Consider the following 16,417-nt stretch of genomic DNA (forward strand, 5'->3'; position numbering starts at 1 on the left):
CAGCGCGGAAAGGGTTCGCTTCGGCGGGCACTCCACGAGTGGCTGAACTCTCTGAGTTCGTTTCGGCGCCGGCACTCGCGTGCATGCACTCACTGGGCGCGTTAAGTTAACGCGCTCGAGGGCACTCCAGCGGTCAGAGTGCACTCCAGCTAAACTAAACGACATCGTCTCATTTCCGGTGCACGGTGACGGAGCGCAGTCCGCGAGCTCCATCGTCGGAGATGGTGCGCGAGAGCTCTTACAGGTCGGTGTCCGGTAAGATGATTGAGTTTCCGATCTCGCGGCCAGTCTCGCGGTGGTCTCATTTGTCTCGCGTTATATCCTCCACGGCGATCACGTGGCAGTTCGTGCAATCGTTCGTCATCGTTGGGGATAAAATGCTGGTGTGGACAGGTATGCATACATCCTTCAAATGCTTGTCGAAGTTCTTTATGTGCCTTACCACAATTTTACGATCAGGCGCTGTTTACGTGACATCTAACGAGCTTTTAATAGCGGCATGTAAACAAAATAATGCCCACGTTGCCTTTATTGACAAAATACATGGGAAATGGAATGCCAGCGTGTTTTCGTTAGCTTCAATCTCCAGTTCTGTCGAGAAGGTAACGCGCAGCACCCCCCCCCCCCCCCCCCCGGGAAAATGGAAAGTCTACGCCGCTGCTCTTGCTGCTGCCGCCGTCACCGCGCACCTTCTTTTATTGACGTCGTCGTCGACGAAACACTCAACGGCGTTCGACGTGACGGGAGACATGTTTAAGCGCGCGCCGGAAAGCCGGAACTGGAAACATTAAAAATAGGCATCAGGTGGTGCCTCGGTACGAAAAAAAAAGGTGCACCTCCGCCCTTAGGTACGTGCCGGCACCTCTCTAGCCGCATTGCGCGACCATGCTACTGCTGATGCTTTCGTTTCCTCAAACAATGTGGGCGAAAAATGCGACTTTTTTATGAAGGAAGCAACTGACAACCGTGCTTCATTTACAAGTTTCAAGTCGCTTTCTTGCCGTACAGACGCTGAAGTCTACGAGTGTTTAAAGAGGGGCTAAGGACAAACACATTAGCAGCCCGCGAGATCTCTCTCACCATCCGTGTGCTGGTGAAGAGTTGAACATTTATCGACAAAGCTCTCCCAGCAGAAACCTGTGACGCCTCCAATCAGCATCCGGAAAGGCTGAACATAGTGACCTTACCCGAGGCTCGGGCTGAATCATAATGTTTAACGTTTACATACGTCAGCCATCTTGTCCCGTCCAACTTCGTCTAAGAAAGCTCTCGTGTCTCGATGTCCTCACCAGAGCTAAATTTTGATCCGCATGTATATACAACGATCGAAATCGAAAATCTTACGAAACGTATCGCTGGATATTCCAACGGACTAGTTGTAAGCAGAATCCTTTCAGTGGTCTACGCCTAACAGCATGTCTAAAACGGATCAAGCTTCTGTGCAGATAGTATAATCAATTTTCTCTCGTGTAAATGGTTAAAACATTGAAAGATCGCAACCAGCTGTTTTGTAGTCAGCTGGTTGCGGAGACTTACGCCGTCGAAGTCATCGAAATATAAACTACACGTCGCAGCGACCAACGTTTATAGATAAACGCTGGCAGCGACTGCACTCTCGCATTTCCACTCACCACTCCGAAGAGAAAGGCGCTATATTCGGTTTGAGGTCGGTACTCTTACTACAAGGCAGATGGGGACATCATCATTCGGCACTCGACGCATGTGGCAAGCTTGTACTCTAGCCAACAATAAAGCTTTTCCAATCCAATCCAAATCGAGGCCGGTTCTCCGTGCGGTACTACGCGAGTGCGATGCATGCTGGGACAGAACTCTCCCACGATGCCAGTGCGTGTGAAATGAACTTTCTATAAGGGAAGTCAAGGAGAAGAACGCGAAGGCTGTCGGAACATGACGCCAGAAGACAACAAAGAACGAATGAAAACGAGGAGCGCACCGCAGCAAACGACCACCAAATGGGGAGACGAAGGTCGGGAGAGGGTAGAAACTGCTGCGGATGGGGAAGGTCGGGGGTAGTCAGGGAAATCGGGAGAGGGAGTCGACTTGAGAGGAAACTTAATGAATAATAATAATAATAATAATATTATTATTATTATTAAAACAATTCACGAGAAAGAAGCAACAAAAGAAGAATACGCAAAACACACAGCGCTTGTGTGCGCCTCACGTGTTCTTCTTATGTTTCTACCTCCTTACGCGCTGTTTTTTTTTTTTTTTGTCTTATCGTGTTTGCTGTATATTAACTCGCTCAGCTTACTACCCTAGTGAAGTTACTCGCTCTGTTACGACCAATGTAGAAACAACTTAGGCTGCCTGCATTCCGGAAGACACTACAATCACGGCCATGTCCGAGACAAGACAAACTGCATTACCCCAAATGTGTCGCACAAAACAGAACTCGATTATCCAAGACTGGTTCAGACATTTTCGCTTAGTGTATTCACATCAAGCAGGCAGACTTAGTTGCTTTGTCCCTGTCAGCGTCGCACCATCGTTAAATGTTCTGCTTCCAGAACGAAACGAATCGAATCACCACGACTGCAAATTGTCAGAGCTGAAAAAAAAAAAAAAAACGGATTCAGACACGTGTCGAAATTCCGTTAGCTGCTACCGAAAATGACAGTAACACGGGGCAAGACGAACGGCAACGGTGCTTTGCAATCTGCTCAAGAAGCTATGAAATCGCAAATATATGGTTGTGCTTGTTCCTTGCCGTTTTTCGCGTCGATCGCTTGAAGAACGGCGTCCACCGGAAACGTCCTGTATTCCTTCCTGTCCACGTTCCTTTTTTAGAGCAGCACAAACATATATTTGCGATTTCGTGTTTAAGCTCATTGTGCTCGGCAGCGTCCCCATTTATAGCGTACACTCTAAGAAATGCCTGGGCGTCTACTTACCCGCAAAAACACTCAAAGGGCCAATCATTGCGATCTAGGAAATCGGTTCAGCGAATGATGAGGCGGAACATTCGCTTGGACCTAAAAATGAAGTCTACGCTGTGGCATTACGCAATGCAAGCACGACGCTTTGCGTTGCGTAATGCCACAGCGTAGATTTCATTTTTAAGTCTAAACGGATGTTCCGCCTAAGGAAAGGAGGGAGTGGCAAGCCCCGAACATCTCATTATCTCCCCACAGCCAATCAGAGTATGGCATGAGCCAATAGCAACTCTAACGAGCCAATCGCGAAGCAAGAAGCGTTGAGCCATGGCCTGCGTTTTCTTAAGCTGCCCGCGGCAAAACAAGTTGGTTAAGTCACTTACGACTGCCCAATCATAGATAAGCAAACATATCTCGGATGCCCTTTCACTCGTGATTGATGCTCACTGCGATTTTTTTTTTTCTTTTTGGAATTGCCACGTAGAGTATGACGTATGTACGAGTGTCCGGGTGATACCGTTGTCGTGTTCACGTTAAGGATTCTGGAGCGTCGTCTTTCCCACAAAACACTTAAGGGAGCCAATCGCTGTATTCTACCGAGGGCGCTTGGCGGATGAAAGGGTAAAAATGTTTCGAACTAGAAAATTCGTCTGCGCCACGACATTGAGCTATCGTGTCACAGCGCGTGCTCAGTGCCTCAGAGCAGACTGATCTTAATAAGTCTAAACACATTTTCAGCCTCATCATTCTCCGAGCGTCCTTCGCAGATTGCAGTGATTGGTTCTCTGATTTGCTTTGCGGGAGAGGCGATGTTCCAGAATTCATGAAGTGCTCATTCGGTGCGATGGCAAACGACGCTAACATACGAAGACATATCTTTAAGGTCAAGTACAAGAACGGAACACATATATTTTTTTTCATCATATATGACGCAATAATGTTTTATCTATACTCTTGCGTTGCACGAGTTCCACTAGAGCCACAGGCGGAAACAACCGACACCGACGAGCCCCGAACATGTGCAGCATGCACGGAAAAGACTTTTTTTTTTTTTTTTTTTTTGGGGGGGGGGGGGGGGGGGGGGGGGGGGGGGTAGCGTGCTCGCAATCGGTTGTGCTTACCTCACAAGCACCAACTGAGACTGAACGCCTGTCTAAGGTAGCATCGCGTGCGTCCTGCAAGTGTTTGAGGATTTTCGGTGTCGGTTGTTTCTGGTTGTCGCACTAGTGGGACTGGGGACGAGGCCGCGGCTAGTGCTTCGAAGCGTTCTTCCCCTGAACGAGCGCTCGCGCTGAAAATGCATAGTCTCAAAGCAAAGAGCGCGGGGGTGTTTGCGGAGTACAACGTGTCCCTAAATAAAAACTTAGGTTTCTTTTTCCCTTTTAGCTCAAAAATAATCTATGCGCTAACGAAGGCTCATTCTCCGCCCAAATGTAGCCCTTATGGTACGAACAAGATGCCAACGTTTCAGACCTAACCGTTATCCTATTAAAAAGTTAGGTTATTTTCTGAAATTCTCAATGGAAAGATGGGGGCACATTTTCGCCTGTTTCCGGTAACTGGAGCCATGGAGACTCCGTGCATTATAAGTGGTCGATCGGCAGCCGTTCTCCAATTGAAATTTTCAGGAAATCGCTTATATATTGTTAACAAGATAACGGATAAGGTGCTGAAACTTTTGCCTCTGGTTACACATATGGGCGGAGAACGAGCGTTCGGCGATGCGTAGTTTAGTTTTGCGGTACAACAAGACCCTGTAAATATCTTCTTTTTTTTTTTTTTTTTTTTTGGGGGGGGGGGGGGGGGGGGAGTGAATCGCGCAATAAACGACGACAAGAGTATCTCGTCCGGCGAACATTCAAGTCAACTCACGCCTGTGCGTAGCTTCCAGTGCTTTTCTAGAGAGCTGGTTAAATTTCTCGAGCACGACGCCAGCTGTCAGCTGTTTACTAAGCAGTAAATGGTAAAACCCGCGACGGAACCAAAAAGGACAGCCGCGATACTTTTTATCTGCCTCGGGTTTTAGTAGGTGCCTACCGAGGTTGCCTGTACTCTTTGGCAATGTTTGTTTTCTGCCAGTTTAGGCGAACTGAGCCACACGCCTGTTTCGACCGGTTCAAATTTAAATAAATGGTAACCAACGCACAAAGAAAACAAGTTTCAAGTACTTTATGAGATGTTTGAAGTGACTTTTACTATTGAACGACTGCATGCACTTGAATGTTCAATTCAAGAGTTTATAAAACGTGACTACACCATGCTTTGTGACTACCCCATGCTTGTCACCTGCCAACGTTACTAGAACCACTCAGTTGGGAAACTGCCATAGAGCCTGCTTTAAAAAAGTGGCTCCGATCCGTACTCGAGAACCAAGCTAATGGCGATCGCAACGCCGCCATTTCTCCCGCAGCGTCCACTCCGGGAACTGCACCGCTGTACGTCGAGTCGGGCAAGGGCCGGTGGCGCCATCTCGCAGGGCCGTCTCGCAGTAATTATGTAAAGCAACTTTCATGTTTCAACTCGTCGCTGAAGGGTGGCGCTGTTATCGTATTTAGCTCGGTCTCGGTGGACGCCAGCGACAAAGGTTTCGAGGGTGAGTTTCCCAACTGAGTGTTTTAGTAACGTTGTCACCTGTCAACAGGGTAATAACGCTCAATGGCTCGAGCCGAGTGGGTAGTTAAGTAAGCCTGTGAGCTAGTTACAGCCGTCAAAACGCATGATGACTAGGGGGGGGGGGGGGGGGTGCTCACTTTTTCTTAGAGTGTAGGATGCTAGTTGAAAGAACTGCACTGTCTGCCTCCCTCCCTATATGTTTTATTATTTCGTCTTTTTAAAATCTTCTTTACAAGCCCGCATTAAGTAAATTTTCGTTAAAGGTTTAGGTGGTCACGTTCTTTTGTAAACTTACCATACCCTGGATTTGAGCTTCGCACGCCCTTCTCAAGTGTTTACCATCTTTCTCTGGCAGATGTCGTTAAAAATATGTGACGATGCGAATTCACTAAAGCAGACAAAGCTTTCGTTTCTATACTGACCTTACTGACAACGCGTCAATAAAAGAAAAAAAGAAGTTAAATGAACTTCTAAACAGCGATGGCGGTGGCGAACTAGTGTAAATATATCCATTTCGCAATCCACCTGAGACTGGGTGGAGAGCGAGAATAGTCCAAAATGAAAGAGAAAGCAACTGTTCTTTTTTTTGTCTTAATTTGTTTTATTTTTCTCGTTCTCCAGTCAGCCACAAGTGGTTTAAAAAAAGTGGTCGATGGAAGTCTCGGTCTTATTAAGTTTAAAGTCCGTGCGTCAAGAAACGTTGCGAAAACAATAAAGCCCTCTGCTTCATTGAATTATCTGCGTTCTATTGGTCCAGGCACGCCTCTCCGCCTTTCTCGTTCCGCAACCTCTATCCCTCTTTCCCTTTCTTTTTTACGTTCCTTCAAAAAACCTGACACCCTGCTTTTTTTTCTTTTTTTTTTTACGAGAAAGAAAGACAGGATTTATCGATGATGTTTCTCGTAATCAATTTAGAGCGTCCGCAAGACAGCCACTAAAGCCGGGGCACTGTGTGAGCCGGGGTCACATTGCTCAAAGACAGTCTGCAAAACAGATCTGAACGCGAGTAACCGTGAAATCCCTGCTTTGAATACCGCTTGGCAATGAGTTCGATGAGAATACTTGGGCACGCAGCATTCAAACCAAGGATATTGCGGTGAGTCGTGTTTGCAGAGTGTCTTTTGTGTGAGGTAGGAGCAATGTGAGTAAGATACGTAAAACCGTGAACAAAAGTATGTTACCCAAAAAACGGCTAAAATCAATTTATATCAAAGCAAAAAAAAAAAAAAAAACATGGTGAAATTTTTGTTAAGCAAATGGACTGAAAATCGTCAAGTAGCTTCGCAAACCTTTCAAAATCTGAAGTTGTTCTAGGGTTCCAACATAACCACAAAACATTCTTGGAAAGAGAATCTTTATCGCAAGAGTTCATTCTATATTGAAAGATGAGCCGCAGGAAATGTTAAAAAAGTAATATAACTGTACTGTATTATATTCCATGGACACACTCGCTCTATTATCTTTTCTTCTAAAAATAAAGGGACAAAAAGCAAAATTACTTACCATGTCTTTGTTTCTTCTTCAGTGTACTCCACCCTAGGGATGGGTTGACCGCTGCATAAAATAATAAATAAAAAACATTCAAAATTAAAGGATTGGCTCACGAGAAGCATTCATTGTTGTAATTCACTTTTTTTTAATGGTTTTATGGCTGGCGAGGTTTCGTAGCTTTCGACGTTTCTTTCGACGGCACTCAGAAAAATACAGTACCCGAGAATTATGCAGAGTAAGAAACATTGTGCGTCCAGTTCTCCACAAAGAAATTCAGGGAGTCAGTCTGTAAATTCCCTACACCGTCCCCCCCCCCCCCCCCTTTTTTTTCCGAAGGGACCCCCTTCATTCGCAATGACTCCTCTATTCTATCATTTATCAATTACTTCAGCTACTTCATAGTTTTCTTTTGTGTTTAATTCGGTTGCGTACTAAGCTTTACAAAAGGTGCGCCTTTTCAACGCGATGTGGCAGCACCGATTACTAGTCTGCCAATTACTGGGATAAAAAAAAAGTCCTGTAAGGTTACTCTTTTGCGGAACTCGGAGGTGGCCAATGGCGGCGAGTAGAACACAAGGGTAATGGCCAATGACAAAGCTCAGAATGATCACTGCATTTCCCGGATTCTACATGTACCTGGTTTCTATATGGCTAAAAGTTTAAATTTTAAGCGGCGCGCGCGGACTATCAATCTACCAAGGGTTCTTATATGAGATTCAAGTGAAAAAAAAAGAAGTCAAAGGTGGCAAAATATTAGAAATACAGCGAAAATTGTGGCCATGCACTTTCTATGCCCTATATCGGATGCTTGTCGTTTAAACGCTGGTTTGTGAGATTGCTCCCAGGTGGTCATTTTCCTATAATTTGTAAAAAAACTATTGATTATCGCGATTGTCTCGCTCGTCGCCACTGCCATTGGTTCTCAGCGTGTTTCCGTTCAGCAAACCACCCGGGAGCGAACTCATAAATCAGTGTGCAGACGACAAAAAAACTGGAATAGGACGTAGGAGATGTACACAGCCCCGGATTTTGTTTTGTTTTTAATATCTTACTACCTCTGATTTTAATTGTGAAAAAAATATATACATAAATCTTTTTAAGAAACTACGTTCGCGTGCCCAATTTCAGATACGTACATATGGAATTCTAATGTTGCGAGGCGTGTGAATTGCGTCGGTTATTAGGGTCGCACCCTGTACCGGGGTACGCAAAATGCAGCGATACTCACTGTTTGTACTCGTAAGCAATGTCAGCGAAATACTTGCGTCGCTCGCGGTACTTCTGGTCAGTGAAACCCTGCAGAACAGAAGAAAACCTTCGTATACTACATGCCGTAAGTCGATCATTAGGTACAGCCGGATGCTTAACTTTGTCACTATTTGCGAGACGACATACTACAGTCACGACAACTTAATAAATTCAGGGCATGACGCTTATGGTGTTCATGCCCATTGCTTCGTGAATTATTTTTGCCGTTCTTATGGGTTAATGTCCATAAGTCAGCAAGCCCATCAGACACTAGCCGATTTGCTAATGCCCATTGACCTTGGTACGATAAACGAATGCTTGTTACTCGCCATGCCCGGAGTTTGTAATTTATTAAGGAGTATATCTAATAATAATCAACGTTAATTACCAAGTAAATTATCACTTTAGTTTCAGTGTAAACAAAAAATGCCGGAATTAAAAAAAAGTAAAGCTCGGAGTCAGAATAACGTGTTTTGTTTTGTTTTCCAACTCAGGGTATATTATAGGGCAGAACTAAACACGTTCTTTGTCACAATTGAAAAAAAAACAAAAAAAACTTTACGTTATTTGTTAAATCTGCGGAAATTGGCAAGCGGGACAACCTCACAAAATTTAGTGAATTTTATTGACTCTGCACATCTTGAATTTTCGGCGGCCATTGCAATAGTGTCACCGCCGCAGCATGGCTCCTCCCTCGCAGCTGACCCTAAACTTCCATTGGCTGGCGTAAGTGACCATGTGACACCGGGGACAACCATTGGTGTTTTCGTTAGAATTCGTGGCATATGGAGTATCGGCACATAAACGATACCACCTAGACCAAACCACCCATCCCCCCCCCCCCCCCAAAAAAAAAACAAACAAACAAAAAAAACGTAATTTACGTATTTTGATTTTGTCAGGTATGATCAAAGTGCTGCCGTAATATTTTTGTACATTATTGTACAATCAGTTCCCATCTTCTATTCAGACATGTCTCGGTAAGAAACTATCTTATCGTCTCTTTTACTCACCGGATGATCGGAGTCCAGCTCAGAACCGTAGCTGAGGATGTGGTTTGCAAAGATGTCAAGGTCTTTGATCTTCCTCGGGAACCAGGGCACAGCGTCTGAAGAAAAGCGAACAGCAAGAAACATTTATCAGCTTTTCGCTCGACTGGTTTCAATATAGCCCGGGAATTCGCTGCTAGATTCAGCGAAAATTAGATTTTTTTCTCCCCCTCTGATCCTCTTTCCCGGCGATCTATCTTTGATCGTGTCTGTGATGCGAAAATAAAATGTTGACATAAAATTCTTTTACATCGTTTCTTTTTTACTCTACGCTTTACTCTTAGGACACTGCCGCTGCCTCGACTCACAATAAACGCACAACAAAAATATTCAGGAACAGAAACGAAATATAAAACAATAGTAAAAGACAAAATAATTATTGCGTTGGAGATCAACCGCGGTAAAAAACAAATCTGGAACGGTTTTGAATTCGTCCTTGATGTAAGATTGATTTCCTCAACGCATTTGCGAAAAGAAAACGCTTCGATTAGTGGTGCCCTTCCCATTTCTATAATAGAAAAAAAATGCAATCAAAAATAGATCGTCAGTGGCGGGGAAGCGGAGAAAAAGAGGGCGAAGAAAAAGATCGATGCATACGAATAACCGAATAACGGTGAGATTCCGGCAGTAAAACGTCTTTTAAAAACCTGATAAAAACTGCTGCCTGTTTTGTCAAAATATTTGGGTTACTGCTATTAGCAGTTTATTTGCTACTATATTAGCAAGCCAGTCAACACTACATTTCTGGGGACCAAACAGAATGTACGCTACCTGTTGTACATCTCACCCGACGATGGACTAGGGTCCGAAGGCTGGCGGGCGGAGCACTGCCTCAGAAAAGCTTGCATCCGCATTGCGAAAGAGAGCGCGAGAGAAATACCGATGCGCAGACGACAAAGAGCACTAATCTCACGCGTATGGTTCTCTGTTATGTTAGCGCGCTATTTTATATGGGTGAAGTAAAGGTAGATGGTATTTAGTTTCATAAACGTACTTGCCATATTTCGTAAACATGTCCACTGTTTGGGGAAGTTGGACGGCGCGCAGGCAACACTGACGTAAAGTCGTTTCGCCTTAGCCATAACAATCCAATCCAGTCCAACTTTCGCCTGCGTGAAACGTACCCGGACCTGGATCTCGCCTCCGCACGCGGTCCGTACATACGCCCCCACGTCGAATACTCTGTCCGACTCATCTTCATTTCTTAATGACCATTGGTCCTTATCTTGGGTATTCTTCGCCCCATCGCTTCCAGACGGTACTTAATCCCTTCAGCAGTCTTCAGTAGTAGCAAGCAGACGGAGCCACCGCGAGGGCTTGATAAGCAGACGAAAAAATCGCCTCCGCATGGCGTGTCTGGGGGCACTGATACGTACGACGGAGCAAATATACCGCGTGGTTTCTAAGAGGCTCGTGATTGGACTCCGGCCGCCTGTAGCACTGGGCTTTAGTCCATCGTAGGATGTGAGGGAGAATAGTAACTGCCTTTACGCCGGTATTTCAAATGCTGTTTACACAGGACACGTTTCGTGCAGTTCAGAGCATTTGCTATACCGGAAGTGGACATTTTTCCCCAATTGCGACCCGGGTTTTTTTTTTTTCTTTTTTTTTTGTCGGCGGGAAGTTTTATTTTGCTTCTCTCATTGGGGTAGGGCAGGGGTCTCAAACGTATTTTGGTGTATGGGCCACATAGGCCAGCTTTGAAATTTCGAGGGCCAACATAGGAAGGGGGGTTAATATATATTTCTGTAAGAAAAAAACAGCGACGTTGCAAAGCAGCAGAGTCTTTCAGCGAAACCAACAAATTTCCTAAAGAAAGGATCTCATGCTATTTGTTAAAACCCACGTTTTACTGCAATGACGTCTCCAGGTTTGATTTGTTTATACAACTATACAACAACACACAGTCGTTGCTAAGTCAAGTCACTCAAGTCACCCAGTAATTATCCGAAATAAATACGCCCCGAAAAAAAAATTACGCAGTAGTTTTAGTTTTTTTGTAAATTTTTATAGCTCAATTATAAGAAAACAGTTGCGTCTTAAAGCGCCGTTCACGCGTTTGCAACCGAGTACGATGAAGAGAAACGAGACCGGTTTTCAAGCCTCTTGCGAGGTTGGCTTAAAAACAGGTCTTGTCTCTCTCCATCCTTCTCGGTTGCAAGTGTGTAAACGACGCTTAGCTGTATGTCAGACAGAACAATCCTCAATAAGCAAGATAAAGATAAGCATAAATTACGTACATCACTAACAGGTATAATGTAGTGTCAATGTTTTAGCAGTACAAGCGACATCCTTGAGCGAAGCTAAAAATCAAGACGGGTAAGGGGGACCGTGGGGAAGCAGGAAAATTAGACTTTTAGTAAGGACAAATATTTCCGACTATTGGCGACTCCAGCGAAATTTACGGCACCTGGCGGCTGGAAAAAGAAGCCGTGGAGGCAGGTTGTCAAGTTCTCTCGTCTGCATTCTCGAGCGAATCAGATATTCACAGTGCCTGGCGGTCCAAAGGCGAAGCCGTGAAGGTAGATTGAAAGCAACGAGGTGGAGGGGCTTAGAGCGATAAACTGGTATCCCGTTCACCACGCAAAAGTGATCACTTTGTGATCACAAAAGTGACCCTTGGCTTCCGCCATGTTGTTCAATTTCGACCACTGGACACGTGACCGTACCAAATGCTGAGGCTTTTACGCAAAAACGTACCAAATGCTGAAGCTTTTACGCAAAAACTGAGCCGAGATTTGTATTGCGATCACTGTAAAAAACATGATAAACTATTTTTTTTTCAATACTGTTAACCCCAGAGATCAGTGTCTAGCTCCGATAAAAGCCAAAAATACAGCACTGCGGCTGACGGCATCTAGCGGAGAATTGCGAAGCTGCCTGAGTCTTTGTCGTAAAAGCACATTTTGGACTTAAAACAAACGAAACGTAAGTTATCTTGTCGGTACTGTTATTAAAGATCAAAAGGAATTGCTCTTGCGCGGTACTTCATTAAAATCTAGACGTAAAGGTCACGTGTCTAGGGGTCAAAAATGTGCAACATGGCGGCGGCCAATTGGGGAGCACTTTCAGCTGCTAATTCATCACTCTAAAGGCCCGTTCACGCACTTGCGACCTCTTATAACCGAGTGCCTTGGAACCTCGTACCATCTCTCACGACGAGAGTACACACTGGCGCCAACTATTGGGCAGCTGTGTAAACTTGGTGGTCCTGCATGTTTTTTATATCCCTCGCGCATTATCCTTCCTTTCTCGAAAAAATTGGTCAACGTTATAAACGCGCCTTTCTTATAGCTATTACGCACATCTAACCTCGGAAATCCCGCAAAACTTTCACTCTTGTGAAATGCAGTTTCAGGGTCTCCGCATAGATGGCGCCAGCGTGCCAGTGTGTTCTCTCGTCCTAAGAAATTTTAAGAGGTTTCAACAGGTCTTGTCTCTCTCACTCATACTCGGTTGCAAGTGTGTGAACGGGCCTTAAGGCCCTCTATCTCGTTGGCTGAAAGGCGAGCGAGTGTTCCCAAATGCGCCTTTGACGCATCAGAACGCGAGGAGGGCCACGCCATACAAAGGTCTCTCCATACACAAACGGCAGAGAGCACGGGCAAGGGTGCAAAGCACGAGCTCTTAGCACTCGATTCCAGTGCGGGAGTGCTGCCTTCGCGCCTCCCGTGGCTTCGATTTCGCGTCCGTACCACTCGTTTTGCTCCAGGTAAGTGTAAAGCAAGGCGTAGTTCTGCTTTTCACCACATGAGCCGTGCCAATCAAATCTCGAAGCGATTACCACAGAAGGTAGTAATCTATAACGGGGCTCTCCGAACCCCGGCCCGCGAGCCAGATGCGGCCCGCGGAGGCATTCCGACCGGCCCGCGGCCCGCTTCCAGCAGTCCCACTGCTACCGGCACAAAAAGAGGCGCGCGCTCAAAGAAACAGCGCGCCAACAGGCACGAACCGCGTAAACTAAGATTCCAGAAAGTAGGCTGAGCAGAGCCACCCAAAAGGGTATTGCGGAATACAAATACTGAGATACGTGTATTTTAGAGCCAAGATACAGATGTTGAGATACATTTGCCCTTTATGTGCCTTTGTTTCCCGAACGGTGGGAGATGCGGAGGATGCATGCACCCTCCGCATCCACCGTTTGGGGCGAATGCAAATGGGAGCACTTGTATTCCTCACGTTTGCGTCAGTTTATGCACCTCCCCTTACCTCAAGCTGCTCTTCATTTCACAGATACCAACCCAAAAACGATAAAAAAATTGTTTTGTTATAGTTTTTTTTTTTTTTTTAATCACATAGCTGCTGGAGAGTCGAGGTCAGCAACGAGTTGCCATGCGTGAGAAAAGCCGTGTGCCAAAATCGAACCCTGTTTTGCCGTGAAGGTGTGTCTCAATTTATGACGCGCGCCTTCAAAGAAAAACAGGGTTCTAACAAGAGCTTATCCTGATATTCTTGCAAGTGAGTGTTCTTCAAAGTTGAAACCACCTCTGTTTTTTTTATTTCTTTTTGTGTTTTTTTTTTTTTTTTCAGTTTTAGTGACTTAGATATATACCAGCCAACTATATAGGCTTCCCTTCCTGTAAATGGGAATGGGGCCGCGCGTGGATATAACAAATTCCGGGACCCCTTCCCAGGCAGCACACAGCATTGGGGCAATATTGGCGTCGGATAGGAGAAATCGGGCGAATATCATTCTGATACTGCCGATATTGGCGCTGGATCGTAAAGATCAGGCCAGTATTACTGTGATGTCGTCGATGTCAGCGGAACATCACTTGGGTCCGCCAGTGCCATGGTGATATACAGTACCCAGCAACTTTTTCCGGTAATTCGTCGGGTCTGAAGCGGCTATATCGGCCGGTGTTAGGAATTCTTGACCGTTGCTAAAACGATACCAATACTATACCCTATTTCACCTTATGACGTATACCGCAGGATAGGCTACAAGAGCGAGCTCCTTGCTCTGGCGCACATCTCTGCGGCACAAGCTCTTTAAGGGCAGCTGCCAACGCTATGAGTTCGTGCTTCTAGCCTTCGCTGCGGTACAGCATAAGGCGAAACACAGTATAGGGAGTTTTAGCGAGTCGTTTTTCAAGCACACGGTTCCGAAACCACAAACGGTACAGCTGGTCCGTCCCGTGAAACAGTAAGTCAATTTTGAGATACTTTAGCGAATCGTGAAAGTGGCGCGACCGTGTAAACGATGATGATGATCGTGCTTAACGGTGGCGCCATCTTCTAGTACACATGTGAAACATTCTGCAACGTGGCGACGGTGGCAGACACTGTAGTGGCGGCTCGTGTTTCCGGCGTACGACTGATGTAAACAAGACGGCCGACGTAACATTTGCCGGTCGAAATTTCAAGAACTGCGAAGCTAGATAGAGTAAAAAGTGTCTGAACGACCCTAAAAGTATGTGGTGTGTCTCCGTCATCGTGAACTTGAACGATCGTTCACGTTGTGGGCCGTCGAACCAAATCATTTCGTCTGCTCGCGGTCGCCACGGCAGCTAGTCTGCCCGCAGATCGCAGAAATTTACTAGCATGCGCAGTTTACAGCATTCACGATCGTTTACCATTGTGAGCAGCCCTCGAAATGATTTGGTTTGACCTCTCAAATGAAGCAGACCAACAGGACGGGAAATCGCCTCCCACTGTCCTAAGCCTAACGCTCGGTTGGTTCGGCGAAGGCGGTCGCCGAACCGACCGCCATCTTTTTTTTACCCGAGTCGTGAACGGTGCTGGCTGCGTTGCGGTGACGACTCCAGCGGCCGGAATGGGAGGAACGAGAAGAGCCTCCCGACTCCCCGAACGACTCGCGCGCGCATGCGGAGTGGCGTCGCTGATGCGTTCGAGGGCGAACCGTTTGTGTGGAAACGACCTGCTAAAACTCCCTAGTTTGTCGGGTCTGAACCGGCTATATCGGCCGGCATTGGGAACTCTTGAGGGTTTCTAAATCGACACTGACTCGGTCAATCGCGCCGGCCAAGCGCGGCGGCCGCCGCTGTTGAAACGGGCCGCGCCGAGGGCGCGCCGGGCAATCAGCGGCTGGAACTGGGTTTTTGCGTACAAACAAACGAAAAAAAACTTTTTTGTGGGAACTTTTATTGGAGATTAGAACAAAATGGAGGGCGAGTGATGTTTTCTAAAATCTTTAGTTTACAAGGTTTTGCGGCACAATTTATATTGTTTTCATACAACCATGTCTCAGCGGTGATTCCAGGTAGCGCGTCCCGACCTATAGATGCATCCTAACTTCGGCAGTAGTTCGCGGCGCGTCCACTTGGCAGTCGGGGGCGCCACCTTTGAAAATGGCCGATTAAAGCGCGAAACACATGTACGACGAAACCGTCCGATCCGACGTCCGACCGCGCAATACGACGGTCAGAGGCGAGGGTTTTCAACGCTCTCCGATGCTACGAAAACCCTCTCCCCCCAAAGTCATTCCGGCAGTCCGCACGTCGGGTCGGACGGTTTCGTCGTACATGTGTTTCGCGCTTAAAGCCAAAATAGAAGTCACGTGCAGTTCCTCGAGTGGCCGGTGCAAGAGAAATGGCGGCGTTGCGATCGCTATTAGCTCGGTTCTCGAGTACGGATCAGCGCAACTTTTTCAGAGCAAGCTCTATGGCAGTTTCCCAGCTGAGTGGCTCTAGTAACGTTGGCTTGGTCCCAAGTCCGCTGACACGGCAGCGGCCGCGGCCTTGTTAACCGATATTCGCGCATATCTGCCCAGCACTTTCTTGATATTGCGCCGGTACTGGCCCATTTTCAAAACGATCGTTCACTGACACTCGCCCATCTCTACCCTGCACTCCAGTGATATCGCTGATTCTGGCCCATTTTTAGAGCTATCATTAAACGATATTCACCCAACACTGGGCCGTGGTGCAAAACATCAAACTGAGCCAATATTGTGAGCAATATTCCGCCGACCCTGGACCAGTGTCGCCGTGCTGCCTGGGTTGCTACGAAATGGTGGTGTTCAGTTTATCAAAGAACACCAACTGTCAATTTTCGAAATCAAAGGTATCGAGATCCCCAAGCCTGGCAGAGCATCGCGATACAAGCGATCCATCGCAAATACATTTCACACAGAAATAAATACTGAGTAAGCCTTCC

The 16,417-nt window shown here is 46.3% G+C and overlaps 1 protein-coding gene across 1 annotated transcript in view; it reads right to left on the reverse strand.

Moving 5' to 3' along the window:
* Nucleotides 1–16,417, reverse strand: part of LOC8053492 (protein henna) — a 146,734-nt gene that overhangs the window by 64,541 nt on the left and 65,776 nt on the right. The window contains exons 4-6 of the mRNA XM_042293311.1: nucleotides 9,263–9,357; nucleotides 8,230–8,297; nucleotides 7,014–7,064 (exon numbers count right to left, since the gene is read on the reverse strand). Coding sequence (XP_042149245.1) covers nucleotides 7,014–7,064; nucleotides 8,230–8,297; nucleotides 9,263–9,357 — 214 coding nt within the window. The remainder of the gene's footprint in view (nucleotides 1–7,013; nucleotides 7,065–8,229; nucleotides 8,298–9,262; nucleotides 9,358–16,417) is intronic.

Source organism: Ixodes scapularis, unplaced genomic scaffold (genome assembly GCF_016920785.2).
Source record: "Ixodes scapularis isolate PalLabHiFi unplaced genomic scaffold, ASM1692078v2 PGA_scaffold4__175_contigs__length_147842914, whole genome shotgun sequence".
Lineage (NCBI taxonomy): Eukaryota > Metazoa > Arthropoda > Arachnida > Ixodida > Ixodidae > Ixodes > Ixodes scapularis.